At 43.3% G+C, this 20,944-nt stretch overlaps 1 protein-coding gene across 2 annotated transcripts; it reads right to left on the reverse strand.

Moving 5' to 3' along the window:
* Window positions 1-1,346: 1,346 nt before the first annotated feature.
* On the reverse strand, window positions 1,347-16,507 carry LOC144724562 (rho-related GTP-binding protein RhoN-like). 2 transcript variants are annotated; one of them, XM_078603831.1, is made up of 6 exons: window positions 16,132-16,507; window positions 14,483-14,789; window positions 9,644-9,734; window positions 5,099-5,208; window positions 4,301-4,408; window positions 1,347-2,753 (listed from the first exon to the last, which is right to left on the reverse strand). In XM_078603831.1, the coding sequence occupies exons 2-6, from the start codon at window positions 14,741-14,743 to the stop codon at window positions 2,400-2,402; spliced, it is 924 nt and encodes a 307-aa protein (XP_078459957.1). In that variant the 5' UTR covers window positions 14,744-14,789; window positions 16,132-16,507; the 3' UTR covers window positions 1,347-2,399. The 2 variants fall into 2 exon arrangements, with proteins under 2 accessions (XP_078459957.1, XP_078459958.1); XM_078603832.1 differs by having other exon boundaries at window positions 14,602-14,789; window positions 16,132-16,500.
* Window positions 16,508-20,944: the final 4,437 nt, after the last annotated feature.

The following is a 20,944-nucleotide window of genomic DNA, read 5'->3' on the forward strand; positions in this document are numbered from 1 at the left end:
ACTTGATTGATACAATACAGACAGTATAGGTAACCAAAGTACCTTGGAAATACTGTACAGTATGGGAGTCTCCTGATTGATTTAAAAAAATGCCCATGGTAGTACCCAATTGCTTTTATGCAATATTGTACAGTATTTATTGCCAGTGATTGGGCAATTTTGAACTACCAGACCTAAAAAAGCGAGCTTCGCCAGAATAAGCGATCATGCTCACGACACGTTTAACAAAGCTATGGTACAAGTATTGCATTTCGTCAGCAATTAAATACCCACAGAGGTGAGTGGGTCAAACATGTGCAGCTCAATTTCATAGCACCTAAAGTGTGGTGAGTTTACATTTACAAATTGTCAAAGTTAATGTAAATTCTGCTCACGGTTGCATTTAGACAACATTCGTCTCAATGTACAACCTCAACAACAAGAAGCCGTAATGTGTTCTCCAATAAAATATGAATGTGCATCCAGTTAAATCGTCCAATTTTGTAAAATTAATGCACAGGCATTAAAGTGAGCCCGCGTGCAAGTGACAAATTAATAAATATGCCTACAATTTGCAATGAAGTAAACCGTGCCATAATTTTGATGTTGGGCTAAAATAAGTCTGTATTTGTGTAATAGTGATGCCACAGCAACCAATATTAAAATTCAGCAATTTTCATCGCACAACCATGCTAGTTAACATCAATATGGAGCATGACTGTAAAGAAGGTAAACCTTTTCCGTGGTAATTCCTGCTATTCCACATGCAACCAAACATTGAGTACAGGATGTCTTTTTATAATTTTGACTTTAAATGGTGTAATAAATGACTTCGTCAGGCACTGCTGGTCTCCGTTGGTCTTTAATTTAGTTTCTTTCTCCGCACCCCGCTGGTCCTGACCGCGGACCAGCGTCTCCTCGCGCGCGCCCCGCACGCGCTCCCTCGTCAACTCCTCCGCTCTTCCTCACACCCCGTTGGTCCTGACAGCGGACCAGCGTCTCCTCGCGCGCGCTCCTCCAATAGCTCCTCCACTCCCTCACTCCGCACACCGCTGGCCGACGGCGTGCTGAAGGTCCTTCGGCCACGTGGCCGATGGCGCGGATCCCGTCCGGCCACCCAACATGGCTCAGCCTCTTTACTCCCACAACTGACCCCGATCCCTTCCGGGCTCCCACCTATATCCTGTTTCCCACATGATCCTGACTCCTCCCCTTCCGGATCGTCACATCCGGCCTTCTCATACTGGCTCCGCCCCCCAATACCCCGGGCCGTGTGATTGGGCCAGAGCCCAGCAGCAAACCCCATTTACGCTCGCATTACAATGGTATGAAAACTATAGTTGAAGCAGATAACTGGGATGAAAACATTAAAATAGAACAGCTAAAGTTTATTTTACTATGTAAAAGCAAATAAATAAGCAGTTGATACTTTTTGCAAATCACATATTACAACGACAGCGGTTTTTTTAAGGATGTACGATTTGTATTACCTTATTTATTTCTGGTCTATGCCGTTTTAAAATATATAGTGACTCATGACATAGTTATTTCGTGATATTGGATTGCTACCTCATCAAAAGCACGGCATTATAATTGTAACCGATTACTTTTAGAGTCCTGACAAAGCACCGTTTCAAAAGTAATCAGAAATGTATGAATATGACTATTTCTACACTTATCCATAATGTCTAATGTCATGCCTTGCTGTTAAGTATCAATTCTATATATATTAAATGTTATATTCAAGGTACATTAAATACAGCAGTTTGTGGACTTTCAACATGTACTTGTACACGTTAATAATTTTAATAATGATTGCCTTATATAACTTTATATAAATATGTGTATTTTATTTATTGATATAAAAAGTGTAGTGCAAAAAGTTTGTGCTAGAAAATACTGTATTCTATTACTGTAAATAGGTACCTAGGCTGTACTTATTCAGGTATAGAAAGGAAGTTTAACTCGTAGGTTTTCACGAAATAAAGTTTGCATCACATATGAATAAACTTGCAACCACAGACACAAATGAAGATGTAACAAGAGTTATAAAAAAACAACGATTTATAATGCATCTAAATTCAACCACATCTCAATTAACTTTACAAAAAGGAGAAAAAGTACGCGAGTATGGAGGGCGATTTGGGGCGGTGGTGGTTAAGATGAGACAACCAGCACCAATGCCGAGTCCCAGGGACACTTGGGTCAGCCAGGGCAGTACTGACGAGTCTCAGGGCACATTCACCAATAAAGCACAGGGAAACACAATTGTAGTTGATACTCGTACTACTCCAGATTCCATAACTTATCGCTATTGTGGAATGTTTTCATCACTGTACATTCCACAAATGTACACAACGGTAGATTACATAGCCTGACATACAAGTATAATAGGGACGCATTAAAGAGGGGCACAGTGTTCACATAATGGCACAATTCTTCTTGTCTCTCTCAACCTCAGGTGCTGGGGCTTCTTGGGGCGCAGCTCGGGGCGGCTGCCGTTCCCTGAGCAGGGACAGCCGACGCAGCAGTCGTTTTGAGGCAGTGCGCTTGAACGTCGATGGCTCGCGTGTCCCTTCGGCCAAACTCGAGCCCGCTGCATCTGCACTGCTGCTGCAGCCAGTGTCAGTGGGAGTTCCCTGCTGGTGCTGCCGGCGCGTCTTCTGGGCAGTGGTCGGGCTCAGCAGAGCATCACGTACAGAGTTCGTGTCATTGTCTGTTGCCGAGCACTCCACGTAACACACAGCCCCCAGCTGCGTGGCCGACTCCGATGCCTGTAAAACATGCATGGCAATGATAATTGGTTTTTTACCCTTCTATCTGGCAACAAAACTGACACCTTTTTACAAGGAGTCATGTTTGCATAGACCACAATACCTGCAGTCATAATGCAAACAAAAAACACAACTCTGATAATGTGCACTGTCCTTGAAGTTGATTGGTCCACACCCGAGACAGCTTTCCTTAGAGCCTAGTCTCACATGGGTTGGACCAGATGACGCCAAAAGGCGCACAACTCAAAGACAATGCACAGCAATGTTGGTTAGCAGTCCTAATGATTGAATGAGTGTTACACATCTGTTGGCAGTCCTGAGCCAGTGGTGAAAATGCTATGTTTCTCTGGTGGCACAATTTACAGTATTCCTAACCCTTAGGAATCGACAGTTGGTCTCATAATTTTGCAGAACTCAAAACGATGACATGCTTGAACAAATGACTGGCATTTGAACTTAAAATATCATTACGAGAAGCCAGCTCCTCTACCATACACTGATCGTGTCCTGTACACGTGTCCCTCGCTCTGCATGGGGGGAAGCTTTCTGAAAAAAGGCCATGCAGAGCATATCCGTGCAGAGTAAACTAAGATTTACATATGAAAAGAAAGGGCTTATGTTCCAGACCCCCTTCAGACCCCCTCTCCAGACCCAGTATTCTCACTTCTGTATCACTAATGCACGTACAAAACACAAACCCACAATACGGAGTCCAAGTTCCATGCGGGAGTAGGCAGACAGGGAAACAATTATTCTGATTCAATGCCACATGCTCCCGTACTCAACCATAGGCCACGTTAAATGACTATATACCGCGTGTATTATGAAGGTGTACGAGTTTTTATTGCCATAATTTGATTACTCTGTGTTGATTGACACTTTTCACGTTTGCACTTTGACTTACTGTACAATGTGCCATAATAACTCTCGTGTTTGGAACAGACTTGCTGTTAGTAGTACTGCTGTAATTTAGCTAGCTCGTGAAGCCAACTGAAAGACAGTGAGAAACCAAGAAAATGCCCGTGTCATTGTATTCGCTCACGAAATTAACTCGTAACCAAATTGGTTGCCTTTGACTGTGAGGTCGAGGACATAATGCGCACCCATCAGCATGATGCAACATCCGCTCGAATTTCGATTTAAAGCTTTCGTGACTGCAGGGATTCATCTTCTTGGTTCTTTCGGTAAAGTCACGTAGAAGGGAAGTAATAAAATAATAAAAATAAAACATAATAAAATAAAATAATTCTCACGACGTTTCGGCTACAACGCAAGCAGCCGTCTTCAGGTGAAGAATGAGACACTGCCAAGCTAGGAGCTTATATATAAGCTGGGTTGGAGGTGGAAGGAGAGAGCCTTAACAAAAAAAATGTGCATATCAAGAGGAATTTAGCATATTCATGGGAAATGCGTAGGAGGTGGGCGGGGGGGGTTTCAAAGTCATATTACCGAAAGAAACAAGAAGATGAATCCGCTCGAAAGTTCGAATGTAGCGACGCTGCTTGCGGCGTCATTCGCCGCGCAGAACGGCAGGGCGGGGGACTCACCTGGTGGTGAGACACCATTCTCTGGGATTTCGAGAGACGGAGGTCCGATTTGCACCCAACAAGCAGCAGGTGGGCACTTGGGCAGTGGGACTTGGCCTCTCGATGCCACTGTGAGCACAATCATCATCGATGTTATTACCATCTGTATTATCAGTGCTACCATCAAGACATTACCAGCATTGGCATTATTATTAGTATTAAAAGGCTGGGAAATAACTGTCATCATTACCACCAAGGCACGTTTAAAATGCCGTAATTATGGCGATCATCGTCACGTCCGTTAGTGGCATCACAAAAAACACTTCTGCAATCATGCATCCTATTTTTATTCAATCAGGTGAGGCAACCGAGACAAAAAGGTATTTTGCAAGAGAGGCCAGGGATACAAACGATAATATAGGGTACATTTCTTTCTACATTGTTCAGAAAAAAATTCGTACATTATAACTAACATAAGAGTGCACAGATGTCTCTACATCCCCTAAACTAAAAGACAACGATCTCCCATATGGCCGTAAAGACTTTTGTGATAAGTGCCGCAAGAAAGCACCGAAGACCAGCATGGCACACGAGCAATTTTCGTGGCCAGCACCATGCCAGATACTAATTTAAGGCCGAGTCAACCTAGGGGAGTCGCAGGATGAATTAACATATTTGTCACTGATGTTACCTGTGGAGGGCAATCGAATGCAGGTCGCTGGTCCATAGCACAGTGCGCTAACCACTACGCTACCACTCTCCCTAAGCCACACACACGGGCACATTCACTCGGACAACACGGGATGCATGATCTCGCACCTTTACGTGGATGCTGTGAAGCGTCTCTGGGCGGCTGATGTCGAAGCACAGCAGCACGGCGGAAGCGTGCTGGTACGAGAGTGGTCGCACGGTGTCGTAGTGTGAGGAACCTACAGGAGTGAGCATAGGGTCAGCTCACAAGGCAACTACATAGTTTCTCTTTCAACGCTGTGATTGGTATATAGAAGAGTGGTGCTGTGATAGCATGTAACATTTTGTTTCTGTAAAAACTACGCGGAAATACGCAATGGTACACATGTACGCGTGTTCCGTAAACACCATCACCGACAAGCATGCTAATACAAATGATAATACAATGTACAGCCCTTTGTCAATCTACCTTTGAATAAAGCCGAGCGGATGCCACGTCGGTCATATGGGTTGTTATTTGACCAGACTTTTCAGGGTTTTTTTTCAGTTTTATTTATTTGGTATAGCCCTGTGAGCCATTCGGCTCTTGAATCGGGTGCAACCACAACAAGCAAAAAACAAACACATGAACAAGAAAACATCTTAAAGTCACTATGCGCAAACAGAAAAATCCAGGAAAAAACAGCAAAATCTTCCAGCAAAAGCACCGTACACTAACGCTGTGTGCAAAAATCCCAGTGGGATGCAAGTCAAATAACAACAACCACAAGACAACTTAGATTAAAGCCATCAGTCTAACTCCGTACTACAACAAACATGGCCAAACCAAAAAACTTTTCGAAATCACCAAAATAAAGCCATAAAAGCAATGTAACAGTGATCATAGGAACTGTGAGCGACTGCATCATGCCGATCACAAGAGGATGGTGAAGAGGGCTGCTCAGGACCAGTTCAGATACTATTTGGCACTTATTTTAACCATGGCCAGGAATCAAACTCGGATGACTGCCTTCACTGCTGTATCCCTTACACGAATATTTTCCTATGTACCAATAGAATATGGATTTAATCTAAGTGTGCACCATAATGCATTATAGTATAGTGCGCGCATACAAGTGCGTGTAATGTACATTGTTCTTATGTAGAACATGCAGTGAAGAGTCAAAATGGCCGTTGAAATGCAAAAAGTGTACAGCAAAAACAAATACATCGCCAGGCATGGCGGTGCAACGCCTCTAACTCGGTGGTTTTAAGGCAATGGTTTATTGGATCACACAGAACTCCTGAACTCACTGGCCTGAGTCGTAGCCAGGCGACGAGTGGGCTCATGAACCCTCCTTGGCTCTTAAATATTAGTTTTGAGTGTTATCCTCGTGTACGACTCCAGTTCTCTCCACATGCAAACTACATAAAGTATATAAACTTGAATTTACCACTCGACCTGGCCACATGTGATAGTTCATCGAAGTGGCTTATATCATCATATATGTGGGAGTGTATGGTAGACAAATAATTTAAACGCATGTTTATAAGTCTGGAGGACGAAATCGGAAGACCCAGAGACAAATCCACGTGGCCACAGGAAGGGAGAACATATACCAGGCGTCAGGGGCGGATTGGACTTACGACCTCCTGCATACCAAGCAAGGGCAATAACATCTCGCCACCAGTGAGCCCCAAACCACACCTTAAAAAGGAAATGGCCAAACATAAATTCTGGGCCATCCTCAAACAGTATTGAGCCACGGCAAAGTTTACCTGGATAAATATAATTATCGTTGTAAAGTATAAAGTGCATTCCACTTTATACATATATAATACTACGTACAGTGTATAGGTGTAGTCCCCAATCTTGATCAACCCGCGGATCACTGTTGACCCTCAAAACAATTGTTTAGTAGACCACCATGCATGAATATATGTTTTTTAAACTACTTAAGTCATAATATCTGAACAGTTCTGCGGATCACTTCCCATGGCCTTGCTGACAATAATTAGCCTATGGATCAGAGGTTGGGAACCACTGCTATAACAGTATATATGCATACTGTACTATACAACGTCCGTACATACTACATAGTATGTATATAGTATGCACACATGCTATATATAGCATGCAGGCATACCATTGATTCTCAACCTGTGGTTCGTGGGTTCATACAGGCATCCTATCATTATTTTTTACCAAGTATAGCCACAAGACACCCTGTTAAAAGTACCAAAACATGAAACGTGGAATATTTAAATATTATTTTTTTAACATGTATGTTCGTGTAAAACTCAACAAATTACAATTATTCCTCAGAGTAAACCTTTTAAACACTCTTTGACCTGTCCTTATAAACAAAAAACCTGTCGGGGCCAGACATTACCACACCGGGACTGACTCATCATTATTTTTCAAGAAAATATAAATGTTACAAAAGTTCCCACATTTCCAGCCACCATAGTCACGACCCCAATACGCAAGGCACAAATTGGCAACAGGTATTGCATCATCGGTGCTATCATCATCAACCTTTAATATGAATCAATCATCCTTTAACATACGTCCGTACATTACTTATATCAGATTACACATGTGCAGAACTGGATATGCTAACACTGCTGAGACGCATGCAAGCTCATTTGTAAGTAATACACGTGTCTCAGTGTGCATATGTACAGTATGTACCACACAATAACAGTACAGTGGGTACACATCGCCTTTTGAGGTCACTGTAGGTGAAATTCAAGATTCTCACGTTTCACCCCTTTGCATTATGAGGCTATTCATCTGTCACACGTTTGTAGCCATTTTAAAGCCACTCCTGCAGTTTGTATCCTATCAAGATATTAGCGCATCAAAGCGCCATCTTAATAGTATGAGAGAGATCGGTGAACTACACGGTATACCTAATGGATATTAGAATTAGCAACAGCCACAAAAAACGTCCCTACAGGAATGCCTAGTCTTGGCGACTACTCTGGGACTGGTCTGGGCACATTCTCGGTGTTTTGAGTTATGGCAGGGGCACACCTATAATCCAAAACTTTAATGGCAAGGATTGGTGGATCAAACAGCGTTGTGTAATTCGCAAAACATGCCGAGCTACAAGACGGCCAAGATAGGCAGTACAGCAAGTGGCTTATTTAACCTATCTGTGTTGATATTTGAGTGGTATCCCCTGCACGTGTGTGTGTGTGGGTTTTCTTTGTGGACACTCGAGTTTTTTTCTAATGGCAAAGCTTTCCTTAATGATATATACAAATCGGCCTCATATCCCACTGCAGTATGCTATTTAAAAGAATCCTGAAAATAAGGCTGTCCTGGATAAATAATTGATGTTTCAGTCAATTAAGTGCTTAGCGATACTTTAGCACATATGTGCTATGTGAAATGCAAATCATGACCAACATGTGACCCTGATTTTAAATACATTTTAAAAGTGACTGCAAAATATTGGTTGATATTAACTTAAATTTACATTCCACACATGGTTTGTGGACAATACTATACTGCACTAAATATGAATTCTATATTGAATTTACTTCCAAGACTGCACTCCACACGAGTGACATATCATCATGAGAAGACTAAAAAAATGTACTTATTAACCAATACAACAGTGCTACACATAATGTGTACAAATACACTTTACTAATTACCGCTTTGTTATACAATATGCCAAGTACACACTTACGCCGAGCCCTCAAGTTGGACGGCATCCACCACACAATAGTTTGGCCAGTCTCTGCACGTGAGAACATTAAAAGGATGACAGCTGGGGTGAGGGTGTTACACTCACAGCAGCCACAAGGGAAACTGGAACATTCTTTGCGCTTTAATAAAGTGCAACCCAAAAAACGAATAACACCTGTCCTTAGACAAGCACCCCGATTTGTATTTCTCAGGCTGTTCAACACAAAGCTTGAAGCTTCGTTAATCACAATAATAGTCCTTTCTTTATCCAGGTAAGCCTTAATGCGTCTCTTTTTTAGGAGGTTCCTGCATTGGGATCCTCAGCCAATTTCACGAGTAAAGTGTTGGACAATAATTGAGTAGGGTACCCAGAGAACACCCATGCAGCATTATACGAGTTAACACTCAAAACTCCTCGAATATGAAAGTATTTTCTATTCTCTCATCTCCTGGACACCTTTCAGCTCAGCTACTTCGGTGGTGTCAGACATCTGTTTGATCCACAAACTCTTTCCTAACAATCAATGGATCAAAGGAGTGCATCAATAAATCTAGGAATTGAGAAACACGACTCTATAGTGACATCATTGGAACATCTCTTCAATACCTTTGAAAAGTCAATGCAAATGGTGTTACTGGTGAGCTATGCTGTGATGTCTGAGTGGAGATTTTCTGATGGATGAAGCTTCAAACTTGTATCCAACAACCCAGTGAGTATCCTTCATTTAAGCAGGAGACAAAATACACCGACTGAGGCAAAGGAAACATTGCCTCTTTTGCAAGGGTGACATGTGTAGGTCATCTCCAATTGCCAACAGCTCTTTTGGTTGCATTTTCTTTTCAAGAACAATTTCCCCATCATGGAAATGTGAGTCGGTGTGGGGCTATGAAACCCCCCCTCACACACACACGAGCCTCATGCTGAGTGAACACCACTTAAGAGCTTTGGCTCTGGCTAAACCCACAATATCAGCTGCCACCCCCATACACACCTGAGTTGTCCAACACCAAGATGTCTGCACTCCGGCCGTCCGTTCCATTCAGGGTCACCGAGCGGCTGTCAAACACGCTGGGCACATATCCCTGTGGCAGGTGTGTTGGGTGTGGGGGGGCAGTTTGTGTGGTGAGCAACAACCAGGGGAGGGGTAGAGACAGCAACATTGCACTGAGTGAATCATACATTATTTAATTAAAAAAACAGTTACAAGAATGCAGCAGCGAGTCAGCTGTATTTGTTCTTGGGGACAATGCTGCGGGCTGTGGCCTTAACATCCACTGTGGATCTGCACATACACGAGTGGCTTTTCATTTCGGCATTTGTGTTGAATAAATGTATCACGTTTTTACGCTGTGAAATGTGGAGCACAGAACGCATGCAGTGCCGCCACATGGAAAGGACACTTCAACACAGTGCCGAAAGTATGATGTGTCCTTCCTTTTTCCTCGGTGTAGCAAAGGCCACCCGCCGCATGAGACTTGGCAGGCCTTTCATGTGAAATCATTACTCGTCAACAGAGTCAGCACAGTATTTGCAGATGCTGCCCGTTGTTGACAGTGGTGAACAAGCACAGCATATGAAAAAAACCTCACATTTATCAATAACACTGTGGCCATTAAAGAACAAAATATGTAAATAGCACGTAAACATGTGCTATTAAGGACCGTTGTCTAAAAGGTCCCCTTTTTATTTTAAGGCAGAGTTATTGACACGTGTTGATTTTCTGTTCATAAAGCAAAGAAGGCAATGTTTTTTTCGACATGTTCTACTGACCCAACGAGTACACTCAAATATACATGTTGAACTTATTTCGCACCGCCATACGTATCCAACCGTGCTCATCACACATGTAGATGATGCGCTGTTTGCTTAAGGTTTGTGTGACATTTACTTGATTTAAAATTATCTCAAAACCCATGAAAGGCTGTGGGGAGTTTTTGACCACATGTGAGGTCGACAGCAAACAAATGTTGTTTAACTACTGTAACATTCTACCAAACTAAGAAGGTAGCTGCATGGAAGTAATAGTGCATCACTCAGAATGTTTGCATTGTACAATAAATAATGTAATTCTAGATTCGAAGCTTTCGTGACTGCAAGGATTCATACTCTTAGGTTTTTTTCGGTAAAGTCACGTAGGTAAAGGAATAAATAATGTAATTAACTGACAAACCTACCCACTAATTAAACTTACCTGTCAGTCGCTTAATAAACGCTTTATATATATTATTACTCTCCAGAACTAAACTATTGAATTAAAGTATGTTTAACTTTACCAGGCTAGGCTCACCAAGCTATACATCTATTTTTCAGAAGCGACCTGAATACAAATTATTGCTTAACTAAGTGGCTTATCATGTGGCAATTTATAGCAACCAAATACCCGAAATGCATGTTGATTTTAAATGTGGAGGGAGAAACTGGAAGACCCGGAGAAAAATGTACGCGACTGCGGGGAGAACATGCAAACTCCGATATACAACAGGCGTCAGGGCCAGGATTGAACTCACGACCTCCTGTATACCAGGCGAGGGAGTTAACATCTCCTAGCCACCACAGTCTCCCATATCGCCACTGCTCTTACACGTGGCGATATGGGAGACCAATAGCCACGATGTAATCTACGATTTGACTCTTATCCACAGGGTAAATGTGTGAATAGGATGAATTTTCCATGCGATTCCTGTTATACTTGGGACATTTTATTATTATTAGGAATTTGTATTATTAACCGAGAATAATAGGAGTTTTCGCAGCCCATGCAAATGCCATAGATAAGGGGCAAAAATCTTGTACCTAAGTTGTCATAATTGGCATATTTTAACGAAATACTGCAAGTAAAAATCAGATGTTGTATACACGACTGTAAATCTAAAGATTGTACAGAGACAACAGAGTGAACTATTGCACTGCTGTGTAATTTAATTCCTAAGAAAATTATTTCATTATATTTTGTTAACAGTGGTGCCCCAAGCACAAATAATAAATCAACTCACCCATTCATCAATAACACAGCCTTAAAATGAAAATACTTGCATATACTGTAACGGGAAACTTTTTGGGCAATGGCTCTTTTTTCATGGCACGTAAATTTAGAGGTCAAAGAGATGAGTGTATAAGAGTTGGAGACTATTGCATTGAAACATTTTTTGCTGATAGACAGTTTTTTAAATGGCATATGAATACTGTAGTTACTTATTAGCAGCTACTATAAGCATTACACTTACGTATTAAAATTATAGCATGAAATAAACTGTGTATTCATTGTTAAATTATAGTGTTTCTGGCACATTGCATTATGGGTAGAACTGTGGTAGAGGTCAATTAAATCATTATGACCATAATCCATAACAGCAACAATATTGTACTGCATTTAAAAGATGCTGTTTTGGATATTATACACAGTATAACAATTTACCAAAAATAGAATTGCATGTAATGTGTATCAGGCTGTCTTTTGAAATACAATGGTAAAATAACCCAATGAGATACAGTAATATATAGTTTATCGAAATGCACTTGGATTACAAATAAGGTAACATCATGGTGAACAGGATACTTGCTCCTGTTCTATCCGGATGGCATGATGCACTTTATTCCCCTCCACCATAGTTTCATGCAAAAGTTGGGTTGTAATCCAGTGGGTGAGTGTATATACTGTACAGTACATATATGACCATATTTATACAACGTTATTACACACCAGGCACAATTTCGGGGTCAGTCTTACTGTACAGTCTTATTTATAATCAGGAGTATGGTACATATTTGCTTTTACAGAAACAAGTCATGGGCTTAAACTTTTGAAACGCAATTTGAGTCTTGGTCTCTTAACGAAGAAGTTCTTAACTACTGTACCGCATATGCCAACACATCAGGCATAAAATACAATGATATGCAGTTATGGATTGATGGGCCTGCCGCTGCAGTAGAGTGCAATAATGTTGGCTTAACTTGGCAAGATGTTTTTCTAGTAGTTTCTGGACATACACTATTGCACATTAGCACTGGGGTATATTAAATTCCTTGTAATGTCATATTACTGCCGCCACGTTATGCTGACCTCTGGGTTGTGAGGTCAATATTTACTTAAACAAAACAAGGCACATGGGCCAGGCCATTGCAATTGCTGATGTCAGCTACTGCCCATTGGGTAAACAATGAGCAGGGTTACACGAGATAGGCGGATGCTCTTATGAACACATTGCTCAAGGCATGGCATAGTATGTTGTTACCTGGTGGTCCAATTTATTACCGTACAAGTAATTATTGTAGAGCCTTTTGTCGATCCACTGCTGAATCAAGGCCTTCCCACGCTGTTATCGATCAAACCTCATCACACTGGTGATGAAAGAGGACCAAGGACCAGTTCAATTATCACTCTCACTAATGGCACGGGCTTGAATGAAGGCGGGTCATCAGGTTCTCTGGTTAGCAGTGTGCGAACCTCTTTGCCACTGCTCAACCACACTGTTAATGTAATTTTTCCCGTGATGTAGCCTATGTTTATTTAAGCTTTACATACCATTTCATGCATGTATGCAAAGCTACAGGAGCGTTTATGTCATTGGAAAAATGTAGATTGCCAAATAAAAAGTATTTTTTGCTCCGTCACACCCTGGAATTTTAGAGCAAACAGCCCAGAGCAGATTGTTGTTCACTTATTATGTTGCCATACGTAACATGTCGTGTTACATGTGTGTACTGCATATAATATACAGTACACAATATACTGCACGGCAATACTATATCAGGAACTGCATGAGAATATACATACAATATAAACATGCGTTTATAGTGTATATTAAAGTATCAATCAATCAATCACATAACTATTTTTCAATGTAATCCATGTATGTGAAAGGGGGAACAATTACTCTCACGTGTAATACACCTAATACCAGGACCAGTGTAGGTAGGAAGCAGTAGCAAGATGTGCCCCACATGCCATGACAGGTGAATTTACAACGGATCCCTTTTGAGTAACAACAACCTTTAGGTCGGAATTTTTTGAAGAGGCACAATTTTGTAATCATTGAGTTTTGGCATTTTTTTTTATTAAAAGCGTAGACGACACAATCATTGTGCCAAATGTATTATTTATGGTCCTTCGAGAGCAGGGGTCGGCTGCCCGCGGCTCTCGAGCCGCATGCGGCTCTTTAAGGACTGCTTCGTGACATTATTTATAAGGACCACCCCGTCTCGTATTCACGTGCTTTGCGGCTCTTGAAATATTGAGTTTTTAACAGAATTCAAAAAATGGCTCTTCTTGTTATTTTCTAGAACAATATTATAATGTACGTCACTCAATAACAAGATCATATATGAATCCATGTTAAAGTATCCAACAATATATTTATTAATACAAATTTCATTGGGTATTGTCAAGGACACCAATAACTGTTAATTTTGTAAACGGAAACCCCAATGGACTTTCCACCAGCTAAAGTAAAGGTTATCCATACAACGATCTCCCAGTGATTAATTGTACCTAGATTGCGATGACTGCACTATCCCCCCACGATGCTGCGAGAGAAAATCAGCCATAAGTATAGATGTCCCCAACCCCAAATCCGAACCTCCTGGCCCCGACATTGAAACCAACGCAGCGGCTCTCGATAGCTTACTTCAATAAAAACCCAAGCAAGGTCAATGATTTTGATTAAAGGCTTGTAAAATGATTGAATACAAACATTCGGTGGCCATAGTTCCAGAGACTCCCGTTTATTTCCCGGCATCTGTGGAGACGGGAGTTAATTCCTTTCCCGCTCCCCCCCAAAAAAGCCATTTATGCCCGCAGCTACTCATACAAACACGGGTCACTGCCTCTCACCTGTCTGAAAGGGTCCCCTGCCAACGCTCCAAGGAGGGCCGTCTTCCCACAGGACACATCACCCACGAGCATGACCTTGCGGGTCACCACCGATCCATCCACACCAGACCCAGACGAACCTCGTCCATGCGCCATCACGCTGCTTCCGAAGCGGCTGGGACCCGACCTCCTGATGTTGTTGCCTGCGCCACCCTCTCGGTTTCGGATACCGGCGCTCGTGCTTGCCGTACGACGCAGGGCCCCGGTTATTGGTGGCTGCATGATGGTCGGGCCGGCCAGACGGAGTGGCCGGGATGCGCCCAGAAGCCTGCGAACATACGACAATGGTCAGTTCTTGAATGATGAATATGTGCGTGAAGGTGTGTGTGTGTGTGTGTACGCTATTTGTTGGAAATCTACTGCGTTATTCTAGTGTCATCCTCGTAACTTAAAGCTGATGTTCATTCAACTTATTTCCATCTTTCGTCATCCACATCATCTCTCATGGAGAGTCCGATTCAAAATAATAAATGTTCGTCCTCCTCGTCCCCCCCCCCATTTTCCGTTTAAGAATCATCGTCGTCGTATCTCCAGCCGAGCCTTTGGGATATCTCCTGCACGACACATTCCTTCTCAACGGACTCATCAGTCGCACTATTGATTGTAGCCATTCTGTCAACATCTCAATTCGTATCATACCACTGTAGCTTATTCATTCAATTCTGCTGTAACACCACCTCTCAAAACACGTGCGACCTTTTCAGTGAAAACGATGATACTCTACAGTATTTAAATTAAGTTATTATATCCAATCTTGTCCTCACTTGGACCTGTGGCTCTCAATACCCGGTCCTTATATCTCAACCACTGCCGTCAATTAAACAATAAGGCTCTTTGTGGCCAACACTGTTTGACGAACAGCCTAGGTGTGTCTCCTTCATTGTGTCTAGCCGTGCTGATGTCCCGTTGTAGTCATCAACAAATATGTGCCAACGAATGACCGTAGACACATATGTTGTCCTGTACTATTCACCAACGTCTATGCTCCCCCCACCATACACCAACCCACACTGATCAGCGTGGTGAAGTATGGTCAATTGACATCTACCGAGACGCACAGCGTGCGGAGTCTCTCATCCGGCAGTGGATTGACAAAACGGCTGTAACTAGCGCTGTAGATGAATACTTACAATGGACGTTGCAAGATGAGCAATGTTAGGTAAGGAATTATGGATTTTAGGGCCGCCGACAACAAACGCTACTCAACAATAGCATCGCAAACAGACCCGGCGGTCTACACCGTTCACACACGACGGCGTTTCAAATGGCATTAGTACGATTGCTTAAATACGTTTCGTGAATGTCTGCTCCTTGCCGTATGACAGCATATGAAGTTTGTTGCGGTTAACCGTGTAAGCGAAAACAGCAGTACTGTAAAGAGAAATTGTACCCCCGAAGCAATGAGCATTGCTTGTTCGGCTAATTGACTCGAAGGCAGGCAGATCGCATCGTATTCTATGTAGTCGGTACGTTGATCTTCTTACATTTTGTAAATGGCAACGTTCAGATGTGCTGTCGTCAAATATGTCTGCATTTACCAGCACACGTACGGCAATGTGGTTAAGCCTCGCCATTAGCCAATACATCACTCATTGCAATCACGAGCTTACCTGTTCAAATACAGACGCTTTGAGGTCCACAATGTCGTTAAGTATTCTTGATGTATAGGTAACGTTCGGTTAATTAATGCCTATCTCTATAACCCTTGCGCGATGTACCGCACTAAAACAATTACAATCCGCACCAACGGCGTGTAGCATCCACCTGTCTAAGCGAGAAGCAAAATCCAAGTTATCCACAATAACTTACAACACTTCGGCCAAATTTGAAGACCACATACGCGCGCCCGTATAAATATACACGAACGCAATATGATGGGAAAAGGGTGATTTCACAGTCCCCCTACACAGAGATATCGCCGTGTCGGAGACAGAGCATTGGGGTAGACGCACAACTACCACGTGTCAGTCGGTAGGAATGAACAATGCGCTGAGCTAGCTGCTCTTTTGTTTGGCGAGGATGACGCAAGCGGCACTCCCTCGCTGCCACTGAACCCCTCCCACCCACTCACCTGTGGCTCTCCGCCGGCCACTCACCCACCCACCCACTCACCTGGGGCCCTCACTCACCCACGCAGTCACACGTGGCTCTCACTCAGCCACTCACCTGTGTCTCTTCCTCACCCACGCAGTCACACGTGGCCCTCACTCACCCACTCACCTGTGGCTCTCACTCACCCACCCATTCACCTGGGGCACTCACTCACCCACCCACTCACCTGGGCTCTCACTCACCCACGCATTCACCTGTGTCTCTCACTCACCCACCCACTCACCTGTGTCTCTCACTCACCCACGCATTCACCTGGGGCTTTCACTCAGCCACTCACTCACCTGTGTCTCTCACTCACCCACCCACTCACCTGTGGCTCTCACTCACCCACTCACTCACCTGTGGCTCTCACTCAGCCACCCACTCACCTGTGGCTCTCACTCACCCACCCACTCACCTGTGGCTCTCACTCACCCACGAACACCTGTGGCTCTCACTCACCCACGCATTCACCTGGGGCTCTCACTCACCCACGCAGTCACATGTGGCTCTCACTCACCCACCCACTCACCTGTGGCTCTCACTCAGCCACTCACCTGTGTCACTCAGCCACCCACTCACTTACCCACGCATTCACCCACACACTCACCTGTGGCTCTCAGCGCCTTCAGGAAGAGGAGGCACCTTGCCATCTGCTCCACCCTCCACCGGACGTATCATATGCAAATCATAGCCCCCATATCACATCATACGCATGTGTATACAGCCAGTTCCATAACATTAGAAATGTTTCTTAAATTCCTCCGCCTCTGCGGTCTCTTCCAACTGAGCGGCAGTACAGTAAACGGGAACACGAAGCACACCGCGCTTAGTCAATACGTAGGCAAGTCGCGTGCGGTGGGGTAAAGTGTGGGTGCTTTCAGCTTTTCCGAAACGTGTGGCCAGTGCAGAGGAATAGTTCTAAACACTCTCCAGAGTAGCTCTCTAAAGCTCCCTCTCGTAAGAGGTCCTTCCATCAGCAGTGGTGTGAGCAAGCAATTGCAGGGTTGCAGCTTTACCTTGTCACACGTGCAGCACTTAATGTCATTCCACTTGCTGAACGAGGGCCTCCACGCCATGAGAATCGTGGACAGTTACTTGACCATACCTCACCACGCGAGTCAGTGCACGATGGTGAACGCGGGAAGGCAAAGACATTCGAGCATATAGGTGGAATACAATGGCTGTTTTTATTGGCACCACGTCGCTCCACAGCAGCCGACAACACCTGTGAAATGTGTGGCTGTCACCTATCCCCATTCTATGAAGGTCCACGTCCCCTCTTACATATATTTGTTTTCCCTTAAGGCAGTGTTATTGACGAATGTGTGTCATTTTATTTGTTAATTATGCTCTGTGTACCACTGCCAACGCACCAGCATAACCGAATAATTAGTTAAATCACTATCCAGACTTAAACCGTCTTAGCTTTCCGAGACCTGAAGAAATTGGGCACATTTCGGGTGCTTTGGTGATCCAGGCCTATGTCATAAACCGTTCACAAACTGCAGTAAATAGTAAAAAATGTGGTTTCATTTAAGCAGCAGCTGGTACAACATCACTCTTTGTATTGAGAAGTTGTAAAAACAATATAACCAGTAAGTTGTATATGAAGCAAACACCATTGCAAATTACGCAATGTTATATTTGGTGAAAAAAAAGACAAATTTAGGTGCAGTTTGAAACTTTCACCAGCAATAAACCTGATGTGCCTCATCATGACCTACTATTTTTGTACAGCCCCTAGTCTCTTCACTGCTGGATGAAAGCCTCTCACACCGCATCTGTCGGTCATGAAAGTTATAATCATTCTAGATTTGAAGCTTTCGTGACTGCAAGGAATCATCCTCTTAGTTCTTTCGGTAAAGTCACGTAGGTAAAAAATGAAATTAAAATGAATAAAAAATAAAATAAAAATCACGACGTTTCGGAGACTTGTGTTGCCTCCGAAACGTCGTGATTTTTATTTTTATTTTATTTTTTATTAATTTTAATTTCATTTTTTACCTACGTGACTTTACCGAAAGAACTAAGAGTATATAGTTATAATCATATTTACTTATTTATTTTCCCAGGAAAACCACAGGAGGGTCCTGCGATTTTGGGGTGTTTGGCCAAAAGCAATTTCATTGTATATTTGAGCTATGGGAGGGAACCAGAGACCCCGTGGGAAACCCATACATAACGGGGGGAGAATGTACACACTCCACACATAAAGACTTCCAAGTCAGGGTTAGAGCACAGTGTTACCACTGCGCCACATTGCCACCCAATCATTCTTCACATTTTCTAAGTATGCTGCTTACGTGTATGCAAATGCGTCAGCAATGTTACGTAATAACTAAGTCTTCAACTGTGGCATTCACAAAAGAATAACTCCTATTGCAATACTTTTTATGGTCTTTACGAGAGAACTGAATTCACACGGAAACTGAGCCTCGCTTTTCTGGATTCTTTTACATTAAAAAGTATTGATTGGACCATGGCATACATGTGCACGGTATTTTTTTTTTATTAAAGAGTGAAGATCCTGGTAGCATGCATATGGAGATAAATGCCTTTCACGGATATGCAATGCATTGGTACAGGAATCACAAAATAGATAGTTCTCATCTGCATTCACTGCGTTGAAAATAGCTTCTTGATAAAATGCCATAAAAAACATTTCGATTAAGGAGCGATTATTGGTCCTAAAACTTATACTGTATTGACGTGAATAAACAGCACTCATTTTAGCAAAAAGTTAACTGCGGACCCAGTAACGAGAGAACATGACGAGTCCATTATTTGAACAGCACCACACAAGGTTTTCAATAATTCGTTATACATAGAAATATTCACATCTTAATTCAATCGCTGAAACAAACTGGCATAGCAATTTGTCCACTTGTTCGTATTGGCTTATTTTCACCAAATTAGACGAAGCTGACATTCACCAAAACACACGAATCGGGTACATCTATATATCTAAATCAGCTCAAGCCTCCTATAAATCACGTAACTTCTACGTGGCCACCCCCACTCTGAATTCCTCCCCTCTCCCCACCCTCTGTGAAAACAGGCACTGCTCCATGCTGATCACACCTGCTTGCTCCTTCCTTCCCTCTCATCCCTGCAGTATTGGCCTGGTCTTTCCTTCTACCCCTCCTCTCCTTCCTGCCTGTCACTTCTTCCCTATCCTTGTCTTTCCTGAACCATTGATCCCGTTTTTGCACTCCTAATCCATCCTTTTCCTCTTATTTCCCATTCATTCTCCTGTCTTCTATTTCCGGTTATTTCCCCCCATGCATTATTTACGTGTTTTTACTGCCATTCCCGTGATGTGCCATGGGTAAAACGTTGCTGGTATATAATTTTCTGTATATTTACCTGTTCGGAAAAAGGTCGTGCCCTGTCTTCACCTATTATTATTATTGTCTAATCTGCATTTGCTGTCTGACTTTTTTCCCACATCATTTCAAGGTATGCATTGATTAGCTCTCAGATGTGCTTTCAGATGATACCACATCTTATTCGGCATGTCTGATGATTCGCTCCAAATGCTGGCAGATTCAGGCAGCTCAAACACACATTTGAGAGTGATGCAGCACAATCAAGAAAAAACCTTTGCATTGATTCAATTAACATCGATTCTGAAAGCTCACAATACATATGTAGTGACATAGCGCTGACTGTTGTATAGCAGCTGCAACTGCAGGTGGGCACTTAGCGCACACGCCGTTGAGCATATACGCGGGTGTGCCGGCAGGACGGAGGAACTGGGGCAAGGGTCATGATAGACCTCGTGTGGAAGCTCCTGGAATTCTCTCGAGCAGCGGTCCCCAACCTTTTTGGCACCAGGGACCAGTTTCGTGGAAGACATTTTTTTCACGAATCGGGGGGGGGGGGGGTTCATCATTAGGTCTTTCCCCCGTTTCAAAGAAGCTCTCCAGTGACGTTTGTTTTTTACTCATTTTGGCTCGGGGTTAGAGCTTGTGGGCTTACCAAAACTGTGACTGAAACAAGTGTGCAGTGCGGGAAAGAGGCGTGGACAGGAGTGGTAAATAATAAAATAATGGTCGGGCCATGCGCGGACTCACCACTCACCTCCTGCTGTGCGGCCCCTGCTCTAGAGGGTTCGAGAAGGGAGGCGCGGCTAGGGCGGAGCCAAGCCACGCCGAGGGGAATAAAAGCAGCGGAGAGCGAGAGCTCCAGGCTGCCGGTTCTGGGAGTGGACTCGTCTCGTCGTCGCTACCCTTCGCCTGATCATTGCGCCGTCAGTGCAACGTGGGCAGGGTCGTGCGGCAGCGTAGTCGTGAGAGAGGGGGGGGCAGGAGTTGGTGGTGTGAACTA

The sequence above is a fragment of the Lampetra planeri genome, chromosome 21 (genome assembly GCF_965212315.1).
Source record: "Lampetra planeri chromosome 21, kcLamPlan1.2.h2, whole genome shotgun sequence".
Taxonomy (NCBI): domain Eukaryota; kingdom Metazoa; phylum Chordata; class Hyperoartia; order Petromyzontiformes; family Petromyzontidae; genus Lampetra; species Lampetra planeri.

Coding starts and splice junctions, on each gene's coding strand:
- LOC144724562 (XM_078603831.1), bottom strand. CDS start 14,743: ATGCAGCCACCAATAACCGGGGCCCTGCGTCGTACGGCAAGCACGAGC. Junction 9,735..14,482: donor CAGGGGACCCTTTCAGACAG/GTGAGAGGCAGT, acceptor CACCTGCCACAG/GGATATGTGCCCAGCGTGTT. Junction 2,754..4,300: donor GAATGGTGTCTCACCACCAG/GTGAGTCCCCCG, acceptor CATGTTTTACAG/GCATCGGAGTCGGCCACGCA.